The sequence below is a fragment of the Lepisma saccharinum genome, chromosome 12 (genome assembly GCF_977018435.1).
Source record: "Lepisma saccharinum chromosome 12, izLepSacc3.1, whole genome shotgun sequence".
NCBI classification, from domain to species: Eukaryota; Metazoa; Arthropoda; class Insecta; order Zygentoma; family Lepismatidae; genus Lepisma; species Lepisma saccharinum.
Genome location: NC_139240.1, coordinates 69,583,446 through 69,603,628, shown reverse-complemented (window position 1 = coordinate 69,603,628; position 20,183 = coordinate 69,583,446). Strand labels below are relative to the sequence as shown.

The 20,183-nt window shown below is 37.1% G+C and overlaps 1 protein-coding gene across 1 annotated transcript in view; it reads right to left on the bottom strand.

Moving 5' to 3' along the window:
- The window catches only part of Ube4B (Ubiquitination factor E4B), a 54,086-nt gene that overhangs the window by 31,462 nt on the left and 2,441 nt on the right, over positions 1 to 20,183 (bottom strand). Inside the window, exons 2-7 of the mRNA XM_083132609.1 lie at positions 15,693 to 15,873; positions 14,296 to 14,480; positions 11,255 to 11,668; positions 7,516 to 7,734; positions 6,691 to 6,852; positions 1,744 to 1,938 (exon numbers count right to left, since the gene is read on the bottom strand). Of these exons, the coding sequence (XP_082988735.1) occupies positions 1,744 to 1,938; positions 6,691 to 6,852; positions 7,516 to 7,734; positions 11,255 to 11,668; positions 14,296 to 14,480; positions 15,693 to 15,873 (1,356 nt within the window). The remainder of the gene's footprint in view (positions 1 to 1,743; positions 1,939 to 6,690; positions 6,853 to 7,515; positions 7,735 to 11,254; positions 11,669 to 14,295; positions 14,481 to 15,692; positions 15,874 to 20,183) is intronic.

Sequence of the window (20,183 nt, the reverse complement as noted above, 5' to 3'; positions counted from 1 at the left end):
AGAGAAATATTGGGAAAACGATAGGGATAAACGGAATAAATTTCCAATTTTTTACACAAGTTTTCAGTTGAAAAATGAAAAAATAGAGGTGATAAACCCCACACACACCCTCAGGTAAGCTACGGTTAAAGTATACAGAGTCCAGTAGGAAGACCAAGATGAAGATGGAGGGATAACGTTGAGATAAGACCTAGAGGAAATGGATGAGAAAAATTGGATTGATCTTGCCCAGGATAGAAACAGATGGAAGGCTTGTGTTGCTGCAGCCATAAACCTTCTGGTTTAAGAATGCTAGAGAGTTAGTCAGTTCGTTGGCATACAGAGTATTGCAACATATTTACTGTTAACACAAACAATGTTTTGCATCACACAGGTAGCCAGTCTTATAGAACTTGTTGTACCACGCACAAATGTCTTGTCTGCAGATGCTTCTGTCTTCTTCGATGTTTCATATGAAATGTACCCTGACAATCAACCCATTTAGCAAATTCTAAGATGTAGAATGCTTTGTGTTAACTGCATCATACTGCCACCTAGCAGCTAAATCTATAACTATTGGAGCCTATTTAGATTGATTGATTTGCTTTATTTTACTTCGCTTTTGTGCCACTTTTGGCTAATTTGCGAAGATGGGGATGAGTGAAGATATGATGAAATTGATGAATGGACACTCACAAACATCCATGCCCAGGCAAGGATTCGAACCCCAGACCCTTGGCATCATAGCACGTTGTGAACCACGGGGGCCTATTTAAGAGTGCGAACTTGGAGAGATTCTTTATGTACTAATATGCACATTTTCGCTTCATGTTTTATAGTTCTTGTACTGTAAACATTTGAAACCCCAGAGGGAATTATGAATCACCCTGTATATACATGGGTTAAGTCATAAGTCATGGCAACTATTTTTTCTTCTTCTCGTAAACAGGGCATAACACGAAAAATCTAAGATATACGTTTGAAAGTGTATGGAATGTACTTTCGAAACAAGCCACCGGATGGTGTATGTGAACAACGGTGTGGTAGTAAACATGCACACAAGTTCAGTCGGTGAGTGAGAGCGTTCGAAAATGGAGGTCATGAAGCAGGAGCCACGTTCGTGCATTAAAATAGCAGTTCTCCATGGCAGAAATGCATGGGAATGCTACACAGAGCTACGGGAAGCACTGGGTGTGCATGCCATGCCCTATGAAACAGTGGTGAGGTGGGTGGAGGCCTTCAAACGGGCCAGAGTGTCAACTGCCGATCTGTCTCTCGCAGTGGGCATCCTGTGTCCAAGGACAAAGATGTACAGGTAATGGTAATTGAACAGTGTTTACATGAGGATAGGTGCCATGCCTTAATAAAACACATGTGGATAAACTGGATGAATACTCTGAAGGTTGTTAAACAGTGTAGTCTTGTGTACTTGTTGTTCATGCCACAATAAAACACTGTTGTCCAATGTCCTGTGTTCTGCCTCTTCCCTACGAGAGTCTCCTGCATCCAGACTTCATCTCGTGGCTTCATTCGAAGGAACATTCCATACACTTTCAAACGTATATCTTAGATTTTTCGAGTTGTCCCCTGTTCGCGGGGAAAAAAATAGTTGCCATGACTTATGACTTAACCCTCGTAAACGTGAACTAATACAAATTGAACTTCACATTACTTCTATTCTTTCTACAGCTGAATTTTGTTTGGCACCTTTCTCGAAACTGAACACTACAATTTAATTACTGTTTAGTCCAAATTGGTACTTACACGTGCGAACTCCAGTTCCTGTTGCAGATTCTGGTTCAACGACTTATCAGTCACTGGGTTTCCTGAGCAGAACTTCTCCGCAACCTTTGCATCTTCCTCCGCAAAGACAGACACAGACAAAAATGGACCCAGAAATGACGTCCTGGCCAACTCTCTGCCAACTGCGTGGGTAACAACATCAGGCAGAAATTGTACCTGAAATATTTTGTACTAATTTAGTTTTATACTTGTTTAAGTATGGTTTAAATATTCAAATTATACTGCAACAAGAGATATGTCTTGTTCAACATAATTACCTGTAACTTAAGTGGTAATTTACATTAAAAACAATTATTTTATAACATAAAATAAAAAACAACGAGACTTTGAAAAATATATGGTATGCGCTTTGGTTTGAAGAGTGGAAATCTAATGATGTAGCTTCATGCAGCTATTATGACATTACATCCACTCAGAGTTTTTTTTTTCTGGCAGTACGCGACAGTATGCTGTACTGCCTCACCTTTTACAGGTGATTATTTATGAACATATCACAATGTTTTTAGTAGTTCTTATGATGAACACAAGAAAAAAACAACTTGAAGGGTACCGGAACCTTCCTTACAAGAAAAAAAAAGCACTGCATCCACTCAATATCAGTTTCTTTATCTGTGCAAGCTGCGTCTTCTCTTCTTCACTTTCCCTAAGGCACTGCCTCCCTGATGGCTTAGTGGTACCAATATTGCCTTGTAATCAAGGGATCCTGAGTCCTATACCCAGAGAAGATACACAGTGGTTTGGATACCATTTTGAACTGTAGGTCTAGCCCTCATTAGCCTATCGGTTAGAGTACTGCAAGGGACCACTTTCGCTCGATCGTACTCATTTGAGTCTCCCACGTACAAGCGTGATATGCTTGAGTGTAGTATGACAATAAAAATAATACATTGTCATAACAACATTTGAAAATGGTTAGGCTAAGTTCAAAGTTCCACATTTGTGCAATATTTATAATAAGTTAGTCATAACAGTTATTTTTGACTGGCAATATGAAAAACAAATATCTTCAATCATATGTGTTCTTTCAGACAAGAAAGATATGATATATTCAAATTTATAATTACATTTATTGAAATTGTGTACATTTGCATTGGCTTCAAGGTTTATATACAAAGGTCAACTCTTTAAAATTGTTCAATGTATAATATGATGTCATACTTGGTATTTTGTATCAACATTCAAAAAATGGTAATTGTAATCATTAGATAAGTATATTGTAATATACATAGTAAAATAGCTGTAACAGAGCAAATATGTACATTTACAACACAAACATTCAAGCTGTTAAGCACTTATGGACAAAAATATAAAACAAAAACAATTGAAGATTGCACATACTAAAAGATCTGGCTTGAACTAGTTGCTCTGATACTAGTTGTCTGTGACTTCGAAAAAGAAAGGAAGCTGAAGATTGAACAGGGATAAGGACAGATATAGCAATATGGGATGGTTATATATTTGTACAATAATTGTTGCTTTTAAAGCATTAAACTTGGCAATGTTATAATAACTTGGATGTTTAAGTTATATAGAAGCCTTTTATGACTTGAATGAACTTTGATCATGATATAATCTTATAAAGATTCGAAAGTTGTGGAATGACACTGATATGTATAAAAGATGCCATGTTGAATTTGAAGAAGTGAATAGGTATCTGTTTTCATCTTCCTTAACGGGCAGGCTTGTAAATGTTACAGTTCCTCAAATGAGTGCTTGGAGGAAGGTTGCATGGAGTGACACTTATATGTTCTACGTTTGGATGTGATTTGGTCATTTGATGAATTTTAAAAAACTGAAGCTCAGAAGTGTGGATACAAAGACTTGCTTTATCCCGGAAGGAGATAACAAAGAGATATTTTCTTCTTATGTATAGCATTGATATGTTATAAATGTTCTTGTAAACAAATGCATAATTTGATGCTCTTGTAATTTTTGTTATCTCTAGTTTTTTATCATTATAATAATTATAAAGGTATTTATTATTGTTTGAATATAAACACAATTCATCAGCATATGTAAATTGAAATTTCCTTTTCAATATAGCACCATAGCTACCTATTGTGCTGATACTGAGTTTGAATTATACTGACTAACAAGGGTAAACTTTAGAATCAAATATAATTTCAATGTAACAATAATCGTAGAAATATATGTGTAATAATCTGGCTTGGTAGTTTCAGACAGACAAATTACCGTTACACGTGAACTACTGGGCTTGAACCGTATATTGATCGTTTTGCCTGTTCGAGTGTTATTTGCTCAAGCGAAAAAGCTGTCCATGCCAAACGGTATCTAGCATCATCCATGTGAACTATTAGACGCTCAAGCAAAGAGCCCTCAATGCAGCACTCTATTAATACTTATACAAAACTTCCATTTGATTAGCCGTGACCTGAGTTGAAGTTGTCTGTCCATGAGGAATATATGGGAGTCTATAAATAATCATTCATCATATTTTTTTACAGATCCTATCTAGCTTAATAATCAATTTAAAGAAAATGCTTCCACTTGCAACAGGAAAATTCATATTCTCTGGGTCCTGTTTTGCTTTTTCAGTAGCAGTGACCATTCCGATGATAGTGAAATAAATGCATACCTGGTGCGAAACTGGCACTCTTTGCCTAACAAGAAAAGAAATGTGTTGAAGGGAAATTCTGTCCCGCACTGTGGCCATGCAGTCTAAGGTGTAAGCTTTCGGCTTGGGATCCAGGATGTACGCAGGTTCAAGTCTCCTGAGGGAAGCGTAACAACATTTTTTTCCAGAGATTTGTGTTTGTGTATATGACCAGTGGCCACCCACCATCATGAGTAAATTGGGGAGCTATGAATGAGTGGCATAGCCCCATCATCAACTTCCCTGCGTGAACCTAATTTTTTGCCCCAGGCAGGTGTGTCGTATCATGCCCAAGGCATGACACGAATCAGGGACCCCGGGCACCATAGTCCGATAGTCTAATTATTTCATAAAAAGGGCCTGAGTATGAAAGAAGCTGGAAAGAGCTTCTTTCAAGCAAATGCCACCTGCGATCTTCAGCGGATGTAAAAATCTGCTGATACGAATTCTTCCGGAATCACAGGAAAAATACTGCAAACACAGCCTTACGCTGAAAGCACCGTTATTGAGAGACGCGGTCTATCAACGGCCGAAGTTCGAATTTCGTTTAAATAGCTTGAGAGAATATTTCTCACCCCCAGTCGGTATCTGAAATCTATCGCGTGCACAGTCGGTGCCTCGAAATTATACAAGTTGTTGAAATAAGAAAGTTATGGCGTGAATAGTTGTTACCGAACGTTACAAAGGAGTTACAGCGAGGAGTAGTACAATATCGGAAAGGAGTTTTATTTCAGGAGAGTTCATCAGAGTTTCATCAACGAAACAGCAAGTCGATCGTCACTTCCAGATCTACAGGTAACGAACGTTCCTCTATCCTTGTCTTTCATTCTCTCACACCCTTGCCAGACCAGTCAATTGTAGTGTTTAAAGTTAATCGTGAGTGTAGTTCTTATTTCACGGGGCTAGCCCCCTTGCTTGGTTAAGTGTAGACGTAGCTTTTCAGAGTTATACCCCCTCTTACGATACACCTCTCGCAGCCAAATAACTTCGAATATCAGGCTTCACATAGCCTATCTACGATCCCTTAATTTAAACGATCGGGACTTTGTACGATGGAAACCTACAACAATAACTGAAGGTTCATCATACTGACCACGTGTCATCCTATGACTGGTTGGACGATCGCACACCTTCGGTGGGAGTGAAGTCGGTAGTCGGTAGATAGGCATTGGACCTCACAGGCTGTTACGCCATTGGTTATTATGAAGGGAAATTCTATAGGTACATATTGTTTTCCAAATACTAGATAACCGTAATGTAACCCATGGTGCAACAGCAAAGTGAGGGTCCAGGCCTACCTACCGACTGGTGGCCTCATTCCCACTTGAACCTAATCACTCACCAGAGGTAGATCATCCAAGTTACAGGGTGACGTGTGGTCAGCACGACGAACCCCCAGTCATTGGTGTAGGTTTTCATGACTAGTCACGTTACTCATTCGTAACTCACCGATTTCCTCACGATAGTGGGTGGCCACCAGTCCCATACGCAGGCAGAAACCTCAGGAGAAAAGTTGTTACCAGTGCACGTCCTGTAGCTAGAGCCCAAAAGCCCGACTCTTTTCAACTTTCAATTGCTTATTTTACAACTTCATGTTTATTTTTACCAAAATAACACTATTTATACCCTTAAAAGGAGAATAGACTGCATGTCCATGGCCATTTTTCTTCCTTTAATCTCTGTGAATTATTGTTCTTTTCTTCTTTCCCAACTACAATTAGCTTTTTCTGTTGTTGTTGTTTTTTTTTTTTTGTAGATTGGGGCGAGTTTGAGAAGCACAAGCCTGAAAAATAGTTTTTGTTGTATGTACGCATTGCTTGCATTGTAGAATTACTTCCCTGTAGTTTACGGTTATTACAAGCATAAGAAAACAGTTCTTTGTTGTGACGTTTCAGGAGAACACACGCTCCTTTCATCAGACATTTATTTTCATTTTGACTAAGATAGTCATATGCTTGTAATAACCGTAAACTACAGGAAAATAAGGCTGAAAAGTTTATTGTTTCTAGGGATTAAATATATACTCATGTATGTGCATGAGTAGAATCGTAGAATCAGAGTTACATTTTTTGGTACCAGAGTGTAACATGCTAACTGTTTTTAAACCTTTCAACACCATGACAATGACAATTCTGTTTCTTATGTGCAAGGATAGATCAACAATTCCATAATGCTCTACAGCATGTACACACTCCAACTTGCTGTAAACCTATATCATGATAAACCTCAAAACATAATTTAACTAGTACTAAATGGCAATATATTGAACATTTTGTAACAAAATACTGTCTTACCTGCTGAGTTATTAGTGTGCAAAGAGGGTGGACATTTGTTGTAGAACTAAGGCGTATGTCAGTCAATTCGCCTAGAATTTGAATGGGTTGCCTATGCTTGTTTTCAACTACTGATGCATTCTGCATTTCGAAAAATAGTCCTTGCAACACAGGACTAAATACCTGTAGGAAAAATAACAAAATGGTAAAAACTTCTCACGAACAGCGTAATTTTGAATTATGAAAAAGTCAAATTTATGCACAAATAAGAATATTTAGACACCATAAAAGTGAACCAACAAGATTCCCAAACTCTGGCAAGTAGCCAGTGATAAAATCTGAACCCATGCATTTTGATAGTGATACCAAGATTTATATATATATAATATATATACTAGGGATGAGTCAATATGAAATTTCAACCAATACCGATAAAGTACAGATATAAAATTTACTGATACTAATATTCTATCAACCCGATAGAATGGTCATTGAAGAACATGAATGGTTCTTCGACCTTCTTAATAAATGTATGTTACCCAGATGACAGCAGTGCAAAAGAAGTTGCATATTTAGACATTTTCTTTTTGAAAAGTAGGGCATTGGGATTATCCACAAAAATAACAACAAAATGGCAGAATTTTGCACTAAATTATAACATCAGATCTGTAAAATAATCTGTAATCTTTCGATAAACCGATATGCCTACATCGGCCGATACCAATAAGGATATTGTGTCAATAACATTTAATCAACTTACAACAATAGAGTAGCATATTACTGAACAGGAGAAACTACGGAACAATACACATGCCGAAACTAAAATCAAAAGAATGTGTGGCTCACCTTAGCGAATGACTCTTCACAAGTATGACTGCGACTAACTAGCTCATGTAAAAAACCTCGTGGTAAAATTTGAGCACGTAAAAAAGAGAGGAGTGGCGATTTCTTCAACGTATGCCTGTCTTCTTCACTAAAGAATCCCTGAAGAACTAGAGAAGCATACTGTACACACTGTCCCCGAAGGTCAGAGAGCACTGCACTCAATGGAGGTATACTGCTTCGCTGAAATATAGGTTCACATTTTGAATCACTACTGCACAATTGTAATTTCATTTAGAATTTAAACAACATATTGCAAAAGTCATATGAAAACCTTAAAAAAGTCTCCCAAAAATTACAGGACAGACTGTATACAGCTCAAATTTATACGACATATCAACTGTTATTTACAAAACGAACTCAAGGTTGCAGTGGGCATAAGCTATGGTGGTGCTCACACAATCATTCATGACAACATGGGTTCCACACCTCCTTGCTGAGGAGCAGAAAAATGTGCGACTGGAAATCTCCCAAAAGGCTCATGAACATCCTTCATATTGTCCAGACTTATCCACCTGTGACTACCATTTGTTATGGCCACTGAAAGAAGCACTGGGAGGTAAGCATTTTGAGGATGATACAGGAGTGGATGAGTTTGTGTGCAACTAGCAGCACACACGTCCATTGACTTTCTGGGATAATGAGATTACCAAACACCCTATCCGCTGGTAAAAGTGAATTCAGTTGCAGGAAGCTATGTAGAAAAGTAATGTATTTGTTTCAAATTTGTATTTTGTTTCAATCAATTATGAAAAATAAATTCCCGTTTATATTTGATTCACCCTCGTACATAGTATGTGTACAATACATAATGTGAGTTTGTGAAGAAAGAAAACTGCTCTTTTTTTGGTGATTTCCCCATGCATTTGCCAGTAGTATTGCTCATACCTACGTTGAATTTGCAGTAGAAACATTACTTCTCTTTTTTTTTTATTGCATATTGATTGGTAGGGACATTGAATTTTCACGATGCACGAAATTGCGAAATGTGAAAAAAAGATGTAATTTTGAACATTCTGCACGTAACTACACCCCCCAATGATGAAATATGCATGAGTTTAATTCGTGAAGTAATGCGAAATGTGTGTTTTTCCACGAAATGAATGCTTTTTCACGAAATAACCATGAAATATCATCAAATTAAGTAGAAAACATGCAAAAACCGGCAATCGAGGTTGTGCGCACAAACTGCCAATTTGTATCGAAACGTTTGCCTAAAGTTTCCTACCACTTGCAGCTGAAGAACTTTTTATCTTCGATCACATCTGGAAGATGCTGCAAATTGGGATTTCCCATGCACATAATCTCAGTTTGAAAACTTCACTCCCTGTCAAGCTGCATTCCTTTCTTCCCCCCGAATATGCAATTTAGAAATGAAGTAATTTTGTGTTGATGTTTTCTTTTTGGTTGGACAGCTAAGTACTTGTGTATGTGTACAGTATATAAAAATGAAGTAGCTTATCAATTTATAGCTCTTTTGTATGTTGTTTCCTCTCATGAAGGAATGTATGCTATTTTTTTTTTTCAACCGCTGGTATATACCGCTGATCTAATATTTTATTTACCGCTCTCCTCAGTTTTTATTTACCATAAATTTGTTTCCCTACATATTGGCAACAATGATCAATGTGTAACGATGTGATTGATTGATTTGATTTATTTTACTTTTCATTTCTGCCACTTTGGCTAATCATGAAGATGAGGATGAATCGTGAAAAGATAAAATAGATGAAGTGACAATCACAAACATATATGGACAACACAACATGGGTCCTAAGGACGATTATACTGGCCTTGAGTCCAGACACTAGATCCTTGCTAGTCTACAAAATGCAGTCGAGTGCACTAGGTGGAAGGGAGGTTGACAATTGGGTGTCTTGAGAAAGTGTCACCCCTTACACACCTCAATATCTTGATGTATATTAAATTCCCTTGGGTTCATTTTACTTCACTTTCCTGACAGTTTTGGCTAATTGTGAAGATGAGATTGAGTAATGATATGCCGAAACTGATGACGAGACGAGACTCACAAAAATCAACGAAGGCCAGGTTGGGATTCAAACCCAGGACTTCTGGCATTGTAACATGCTGCTGCTGTTGTATGGATTGGTGGTTTGTGAAATGTAACAATGAATATGGTTGCATAACAACTCCATGCAAAAGAGCAACATTGGTAGTTGTATGCTACATACGCTGGAAAATTATTTTTTTGTTTCTTCAAAATCCAGATGCACTGTTCATTTGAGGGCATGGAGTAAAAAAGGTAAAGTGCTCCCCTGTGCTTAGCACCACACCATGAAGGCGTATAGGGGGTGTGGGGGTAACGCCCCACACTTTCTTCATTCAGTCGTGAGTGGAGATGATGTGATCAGCATCACACCCCTGATCCTTTACCCCCCAGGTACCCATGTCATTCAACGCTGGGAGAGCGACAGGGCCGCTTCCAACGTTAGAAAAATTCCCTGATTTGAACAGGCTAGGATCGAACCCGGGACCTTTAGCATGGTAGTCAGATGCGTTACCTAATGAGTCACCACAGCCACTTTGAGGGTATGGATTACTCAAGTAAATATAATGTATAGCTAAGTCTAAGTCTATGTTCTTCTTAAAGGTTAACATAATCATTTTTTGTAGATGCAAAATAATATGTACAGTTATTTTGAAACGTTCAGACTGATTAGAATGCTTAGATACAAATGAAACATAGATAGACACAATAAAACACATTATGTATGTAAAAACACAAACAGAGTTCAATAACCTTTCAACATATGTACAACATGGCACCTGAGGAAGCTAAACTAACTCTATCCCATAAACAACAGAATACTGAACACATTTGTTGTTCTTCAACGTAATATTCATAATATAATGCTCAATCACAACATTTTTTTTTCCTGCGAGGTTTAATGAATACAATGGAGAGAAGGAGTGATGAATTGGCAATGACAGGGGAATATGAAGGAGAATGTGGTGGATGTAGAAGAAAATGCATAGGAGTGACATTAAAGACGAAGATCCAAGAACAGCATTGAGTGAGCATATGTTGACATACGCACAGGATTAAGAAAGTACAAATGAAGATGAAGATGAAAAATGAAATAGAGGGAAAAGTGGCAGAGACAAAGTACATATGCATAAACAGGGGAGAGAAAATGAACAGAAACAAAGGGGGAAATTGGAAGAAAATGGATGGAACTAATTAAAAAGCATGTGAAAAGTAAATTGGTTACGTTTCCACCTTCAATTTTCAAAGTGAAAGATTTTAACTTGCCAGAGCAGTTGCGAAGGAGAAACGGAAGGTCAGCGCCACCAGGAGGAGGAGGGGAGGGAAGACAAGAAGAGTAGCTCACAGGATGGAGTTGAGGGGAAAAAACAGCCAGTTAGGACACCTGGGGAGGCACAGCAAAGTGGAAAAACCAGTTTTCTTAGGAGGAAACGAGGACACAAATTATACATTCCACAGACGAAACATTACAGGAAATGTAGCTTTATTTTACTTTGCATTTGTGCCACTTTTGACTCATTTGCGAAGATGGAGATGAATGATGATATGATGAATGGACATTCACAAACATCCATGCCTAGGCCGGGATTCGAACCAGGGACCCCCGGCGTCGTAGCACAATGTGCTAACCACTCCACCACGGGGACCGGTTATATTATTTTGTATCTATAGATAAGTATGTTACAGTATGCTTACTTTTGGATGGTTCCGTTCCTCAACGGCTACTCTGGCGTAGCAGTCCATCAGATAGAGCAGCATTTGGCCATCCACCTTGGTTGGATGCTCCGTCAGCATTTCGGAAGGAAGCGTTGTTGGAAGAGTGACGGGAGACAACAATGGACTAGCACAAACAGGACTCACGTTGCCATCCGTCTTCTCTGGCGTCAACTCTTTCAAAGGATTCTCTCCTTGGCTGAACTTTATCAAAACTTCTGTGATGGCTTCGTTAACTAAATCCTGAGTATCATGAGATCCCTGTTCCGACACTGATTCCGCAGAACACGGCAAATATACTGTGGAGTCTGTCCTTTCTTTCCACGTTGCACACAACACGCGGGACACGACCGAGTGTAGCTGCTCTTCACTGACTTCCGTACAGGAGCTAGAAGTCTTCAAAAGAAGCATGATTCATTAATTACACATATGAAAACAAACTTATAAATTTGATAAACAATCATTGCAGATTGTCTCGCAGCCACAGTAATCATACAAATAATACTTAAAAAAGAAATGTTTATGTAATGGTAGATAAGCTTTAATTGCCTTAAAATAATAAAGTTTCACTCAGAGAAGCCCCACTTTTAGGGTATTCAGAAAAAATGGTCATACATTGGGCTCTGGGTTATTTTAAACAAATAATATGGCCGAGTGAGTTCATGATGGAAGCTTTTTACACCCCAAACTATTTCTACTATTTCTGATTTCTTAACGTAATAAATTATTCATGGAAACTATCAATTAGATTTCCATAAAAAATATATTGCTAAACATTAGCACAATCTACTACAAATATGGTGTTCTAACCAACTAAAGTTGAACCTGAGTTATAACTCTTAAGACCATGATAAAATTCAAGTATAATTCACGGGTTTCAAGGAGAACTTTCCAAAAATTCATGGCTAAAAATTAAAGGGTACGGGCAAATGATACCTCTATTTAAACCTTGCTTATCACCGTGTATAATATAATAAGCATATTATGATTACACAAAACAATATTTAAGAAAATTAAGACACTTCCGTCTGCAAGAACATGCACGTGAGCGAACAACAAACTGATACTAACTCAGTCGAATTTCGGTCATAAAGGATATCATAGCTTACAAGCTCCAAAAACATTACATTCGGTGCCTTCCCATGACTTGCTATGTCTGCCAGGTAGAACAGGGATTGAGAGATTTGTTTTTCGCTGCACCTTTATTTTCCTTCCTCGATAAAAATAAAAGCAAAACTGTGAAAACATGCCACAGGGCATTTTATAAATACGAATGGATTCAATGAGGTTTGGATTAATAAAAGCTGCAATTTTTCACGTCTATGGAGAAAAAATCACGCAGAATTCACGTATAATTCCCGGGGCCAATAATTCATGCATAAATCCAAGAATTCAAGGAATTCCCTGTGAGTAGCCACCTTGTATAAGTACGTCAAGGAAAATAATACATACAACTGAGAATTACTTACAAATCAGATTTAGATACCATGCCATATTATTATTAAAATATTGAAATTGTTCTATTTTTGAGGAACAAAACATACGTAGTACAGTTATTTCTGTCATAAAGTGGTAAATTAACATATCTAAAAGTTTCATTCTTGAATACACTACATTTGCCACTTTATTAGTGAACACTTGGACACTGAAATACTACAGTAGAGATTATAGTTTCAATGACCATTTTTTTAAAAAAATCGTTTAAAATAGCATTTCTTTCACTAATGACTGTGCAAAGTGTGGTATAAGCGATGCCTAAATCTGCCGCTATCTCAATTTTAGTTTTACATGGATTAGCGTCCACTTCCCGTATAAATTATACTTTCTGGTCAAGCGTGTAACTTTTCCTCTTTCTGTTCTCCATGGCCGACCAGTAGCAACTGAAAACGGTCACCTCTGTGACATTATTGCATCTTGGTTACATACAAATCAACGGTATTTTATGAAAATTAGTACATATAACACCTAATTACATATAAATGTATTACATAAAAATAAGGTTTAATTAACACGTTTTTAAATCACATTTTGCCGGGACCTACATCATTTTACGTATAAAGCAGTCTCAACTGTACTCCACGGTGCCAAACAGAATTCTGTACTACTTTTTGCTCCATTCATGCAAATTTTTGACGAGAGGGAAACATATTTGCTTGAATTCTCTACAGGGATGAGTTACAGGATATACATACTGTACTGATGTTGTCCTAAGTTGGAATTTTGAACGAACTTTCAATGAACTTTTCTGATAAACCAGGGATGGATAGTATGCACAGAGTACATTGCTTACGAGCGCCGGATTTGTAGTGTGTGTTGCAGGTTCGATTCTCACCACTGCGAAAAATAAATTTGTTCACCTGAAGACGAGAAAAGAGGTGCTATCTCGAAACGTAGTGTTGAACAAGTAGAGTTGGTGTTGTGTTGAGTTGGTGTTTTAAGTCCACTTTATGCACAATAGGGATGGGCCGATACCGATAAAGTACCGATATAAAATTTACCGATACTGATATTTTACCGATCCAATATAAAATTAGAAATTGCCCTTGAAGAACCTGAAATATTCATTGCTCTCCTTAATAAATGTGTGTTTCGAGGTGATTGCAGTGCAAAAGAAGTTGAATATTTAGACAATTATTTTTCTAGAAAGTAGGGCATCGAGATTATCCATAAAAATTACAACAAAATGGCAGAATTTTGCACTAAATTATAAGATATTTTTTACTATATCAGATCGGTAAAATAATAGGTAATTTTACCGATAAACCGAGATGCCTATATCAGCTGATACCAATAGAGTACCGATTAATCGGTCCCATCCCTAATGCACAATAAGCCTAATTGTAACTGGACCTAGTTTAAAGTGGGATCCGAACCATTATGTCCCTCCACCGGATATTGAACCTGGGACCCCTTGATTACAAGGCATAGAATAAGTAGTCTTTAAAACACTAGACAATGGATAATGTCCAATTAACATTGCATGCTTAGAAAAATCCATCAGAATATTTCAATTAGATGCCTACCCTTTGCCTCCTACCAACATCTTTTCTGTCGAGCTCTTCAACTTCCATATTCTCAATCCCTGAATCAACATCGAGCTGCGACACACTAAAGTTCTTTTCACATGTATCCTCCGTCTCCATTTGTGATGTGTCACTTTGTGAATCACTCTTCTGACTCACCATTGGAGGTGGACCTGTTGCTGCTGCTGTATGAAGTATAAAGTTCACATAATTAAATAATGAAAAATGCTACAATTATAAAAACTAGATATTATACAGTGTGTTTTAAAAGTCCTGCATGATTCTAAAAAGCTATAACTTTAAAGTAATAGGTAGAGGTAAATAAAACAGCAGAATTTTGGTACAAAAACAAAGAGTAAATTTCGGGTTCAAAAGCGGTAAATAAAATAATATTTCACTGTTACAGCGACCCTTCAATTAAATACACAGGTCAAACAGTTAATAGTCAATTTAAAAGTCTGTGCTTTCTATGTAACCCAAGTTTACCTGACAACAAAGAGAAATCCTTATGGAGCTTTCAGACTGAAATGACAAGCAACATGTGGCACTTCGAAATGAACCTTCATAAATATTTGCAACCTTCGTTCTCTATCTACATACATAGCAAAAACAGTAAGGAAAGCATTCACCTGTCTAACAAAAGTTACCATATTTCACTGAACAATATCACACCATGCTTTTTCAGTTCAAAATTTGGTTTATAACCTTTCATCGAATAACCGTTGAATCAGATAACGAAACCAATTTTTAGCGGCACAGAATCTTTTGACACAGATGATTAAATTTTGCACTTCATAATGCAAAAATCAATAAAAATTAAGGTGTTTACTTTGTCTCAAATGGGAAAAATGTTCCCTGTCACAAAGGCATGATATATGTCAATTTGGACAAGTGGTGGCGATTGGGTTCCAAAACTGTTGGGGGGACAAGGACAGTTTACTTTTCTTGTTAGATAAGGTTTAGCATAGTCGGGGGCAAAAGTGGGAGGGGAACTGCCTCTCTAATCACCGCCACCGATTTGGAGTGCACGAGTATTCTGTGCATCCTAATCTTACACCAAAGACAGTTTAAGTAAAACAGAGACAGTAATAAATGTTTTTAAGTACCGCTAATTGACATTTTTTTAAATAAAAAAGCTCCACTTAATAGTTGCACACTACATTTCTTGCAGAAAATTTAGCAAAATATTCTTCGACGATTATGTGGTGAATTACAGTATGTTCAGTTAGTCTACTGTGGGAACAAGACCAAAATAAAGTATTTGCTTACAATATCAATACAAGTTGAATATGCAATATAGAAACAATGCCTGCTACAAAAAGAACATAATTTGTGTATTGTATGTACATTTATGGCTAAGAGGTTTGTAATTTCTTAAGTTTCGGAAGGTGTTTTACCTGCTTCAAACTCTTGGCGAGATGTAGACCTCACAGGAGATTGAGGGCCAGCTACCATTCTCTGCTCATCCCCTGAAGTTGAAGCCGCAACTCCGGGGGACATGGCTGGCTGTCCTGGTGTTGGCACCTGACTCCCACTTGTATCTAAGGCTGCCAGACGAGCTAATCGTCGGCGACGAATCTTCAAACAAAAAAAAAATGTCTTGTCATAATTACATATAACCATATCCTGTAACTAGAAATCAAATGCTATGTAGTTTTCTTTCATTTAAGCATGGAAAAATTAAGAAAGCCGTTCTTCATGGTGTGTATTGCCTGCCAATCTCACTACACTTCAATCTAATTAATAACATATCCATTTTACTCACATACGAGGTTGACAATTTTAGGGAAGTTCATTATTGGAAAATGTAAGATTTGTGGTACCCTTGACCCAAGGTCTGTGGAATCAGTCTTTCTCCCTGCCTGAGAAGGTCCCGCCACAAGTTTATGACCCCCCCCCCTCCCTTCGCAGAAAAGGGGCTGTTATGGACAGACCTCTTCAAGCGAGGTAGGGGGAAACTCTTCACGGATCACCCTTGACCCTCTGTACCCACTGGAGAAAGTGAAATATTTTGCATAGTTTATGAAGATTTTGTTGTTTATGAACGTTTTCAGTTGATCTTTGCTAGGTTTGGTACTAATAGTTATTTTTGACATGTTCTTTCGCTATTTTAGTGTACATACAAACAGTTTTTACTAACACGAAAGCGGCAAAAGTATTCCGAAATTGCAGGTTTTAACTTACATGGGCCATACTTTGGGATCAAATATCTCCGTTATTTGTACTTTCCTAATGCTGAAACCACTTTTACATTATGTAAAACATTGAAATCTGTCGATTAAAAAATAAATTTGACGTAATTCTCCAGGAGGCACAGTGGGTCAACGGCCCCAGTTTTGTTAGTAAAGACAACACCAAAGCTTAATTTGTAATGGTAACTCAATTACAATTAATGAAGCCAACAATTCAAGTAATATAGATTGGTATTTTATTTCACATATGTACTAAATATTTGTAATGTACTTAGATAAATTTAAGTCATAACTAGGGGTAAACAAAACAAATTTATTTTTGCAAATATGGGCTGAGAGAGCCATGAATCCAACTATGATAAAATTATACATTTTGAAATGTGACCTTAAAAATGTAATTTATTAATTAATATAAGATAAAATTACAAATTAATAAATTCTTCTTAAAGAAGGCTCAACTGGTAAAAGCATGACCACGAGGAGCATTGTCATTTCTCACTGGATGGTACTCGCTGAAGGGGAGTGGTGAAGGGGTGGGTGTGCGGTCATTCACCTTCACAGGGATCGCCATTTCAGTCTAACCTTGGTATTCAGTAACAATAGAACAGTGGTCGGTCGAACAGCGCATGTTCACATATGACTTGTATGTTAGAAACTGTGACTCAGTGGTAGCAGCTCAACGAGCATGTCATCTTCATGTCAATGTCGGCCAGCATGAAGTTGTTCCTAGCCAGCCAACCATTATGTAAGGCAAATGGCATATCCCCACAACCATGTTACATTCGTTCAATAAAATTGTTTTTGAAAAATTAACTATGTTTAGCTTTTTTTAAAATGACAATGCTCCTCGTGGTCACCCTGTATATGGCCAACTCTTCCATTGTTGCAATTTTAAAATTTGGCTATCAACAGTACAAAAATTTATAATGGCATGTTTATTATTTTAGTTTAATGATACAGAAAACACACAAACATTAAAAAACACATACTGTACTTGTTATTAAATAAAATAACATAATAGAAACTTCCATGAGCGAACGTGAAATATTAAAAAAAAAAAAAATGAATTTAAAAATTCAGGCACCATGGCACCCTGTAATTTTCTACTCTTGATTATAACATTACCTGACAAAAGATGCAACATATACTTATTGTAAGTTTTCCATTTCCAAACCAATGCAGAAGCTCTGGAAAGGCTGTCATGCGTTGCCATTGATTTGGACCTTTCTTTATCTTTTATCTTAGATTTAACCTGTTTTGCCAAGAAAGTTTTTGCATTCTCATGGTTGACTGAATATTCCCAATTCCCAATGTGAAATTTGCTGTGTTATGCCAAGTTATGAAATATCTTAGCCTACAGGTTTAGTGTACAGATAAAAGTGCAAAATTTCCAGTTGAAAATCTTGAAAAAATACGTAGTTCAATACTAAATTATTGAAGTTTTAATGTAAACCGTTCAATAAAAATGATTAACTGTTAACAGTCTCTCATTTGTGAAGCAATTTTGCCTTCTCTTGGTGTTCTGAAGGATTGCATAACAAAAATGTAAAATATTTAGTGTATATAGTATGTTTCATTTCCGTATGTTTATTTACAAATCTGAATATAGTTGAATACAATCTCATTACTTCAATTCAAGGCATGAAAAAATAAGAAATCACACCTAGTGTCATATAAATATTTAATTTAATAGCCTGGGCACTGAGTTTTGTACCTTTTAAACTTCATTTTTCACAATTTCGTGACGTTTAAATCATAATCCCTACGATGGTTGCACTTGTATCCTACGTGTTCAAATTCAATTACAAGTACAGTAGAGCGTCGATTATCCGAAGTAATTGGGGGACATGGGTGTTCGGAAAACTGGTTTGTTCGGATAATCGAACTGTACATGTTTATTTGCCAAAAAGAAGTACTGTACAGTAAATTTATTCATAAAAACAGGCATCTCTTTAAGTATGTATTACAAAGTAACGTACAAAGGCAACTTTAGTAGGAATATATAGTATGTGGTACAGTTTATTAAACAAAAATATGTACATATTACATACGCATTTTGCATGAACAATACACACAGTACACAAAATTAACGTACTTTTTTCATTACAGATATCTGAAAGTGAGCGAGTACACAGTTCGGTTAAGCGGTCGTTCGGTTGACCGATGTTCGGATAATCGACGCTCTACTGTAATTAAGCGTTTACTATGGCACTGTCTTTTAAGAATTTTTGTGATATCTGTCAATGTACTTTTCATTACTAAAAAAAAAAATGGCCGCGAATAGCATGTAGTGCTATTTTCACCATGTGCTCAGAACAGCATATGTGGCTATTTTCACCAGCAAAAGTAATTACATGGATCATAACATTGTACTTTATCTTGTAGGAACGACTGAAGATGGCCAGACCCCTCTCCGATTTTCTTCATATTTGGAATACTCACTAATTGAGGCCTCCTAATCACAAATCTGAAGTTAAAAGTTGTCGGAAACTTCTAGAAATTGCAAAATAAGCTAAAATAAGGAGTTAGTTTTCGGAATGGAAACCGTCGATTTCCGCGAATTTCTTTGTTTCACAAGCAAATATATATATTCCTGATACTACCACGACACCAAATGTTAACTGTTTGCCTAACCTAACCACATGTCAATGGTTCATGGGGCTAGCATCAATGGTTCGCAATTATTTTGCAATTTCTAGATCCTGATACTATCACGATACGAAATTTTAACTATGTTTGCCTAACCTAACCACATGTCATTGGTTCATGGGGCTAGCGCCAATGGTTCGTGGGGCTAGCGTCAATGGTTCGCAATTCAGATTCGTCATTAACAAGACTCAATTAGTAAGTATGCCAAATATGAAGAAAATCAGAGAGGGGTCCGGTCATCTTCAGTCATACCATCTTGTATTATTATATTCATTGGCAGCGTTGCTAAAATCACTGATAGAAGTTATTTTAAATTAAAAATGGGTGCGACTGCTACTGTTACCAGGTAGTGAGAATAGCAGAAAGTGCTGAAATTACATGATCAGGTATTGGGAAGAATTTACGGAAGTAATCTTAATGCTAAGAGCCCTAAACCTGACCAGCCTAACCTAACAACGAAAGAAGCAAACAAGTTTTCTCGGGTTATCAGCCACGTTCAATCGGCTTTAGCTTCCAACGTTTCGAGTGCGTTCCGAGAACGCCTTGTTCGAATCACATTGCCAGGAAAGCTACAATTCCTATAATTCCTATTAATGAAAGAAGCATTTAGGAACGTAATGCCCTTTTATTCATATGTCATGTGACATATTAGCAGCACCAGTCCATATCAGAACATTTTGCAGTATTTTTCCAACTCTATGACGTGCAGAAAAAAAACAGTCTGCAAAATGAAAATAAATGCACACCGACGTTAGTTTCATACACATTAACAACTAAAGAATACACTCATCAATGTAACAGGCCAGGCCAGGTTGTAGATCATGCACATGCGCAGTTTAAAATCTGGTGAAAATAGCTCAAAAGCTAGCTTCACTAGGTAGTGAGAATAGCAAAAAGTGCTGAAGACCAAAAATTACATGATCAGGTGTTGGGAAGTATTTGCATGAGTAATTTTAATGCCAATAGCCCTAAACCTGACCTGCCTATCCTGACAATGAAAAAAGCATTTAGGAATGTAATGCCCCTTCATACATATGTCATGTGGCA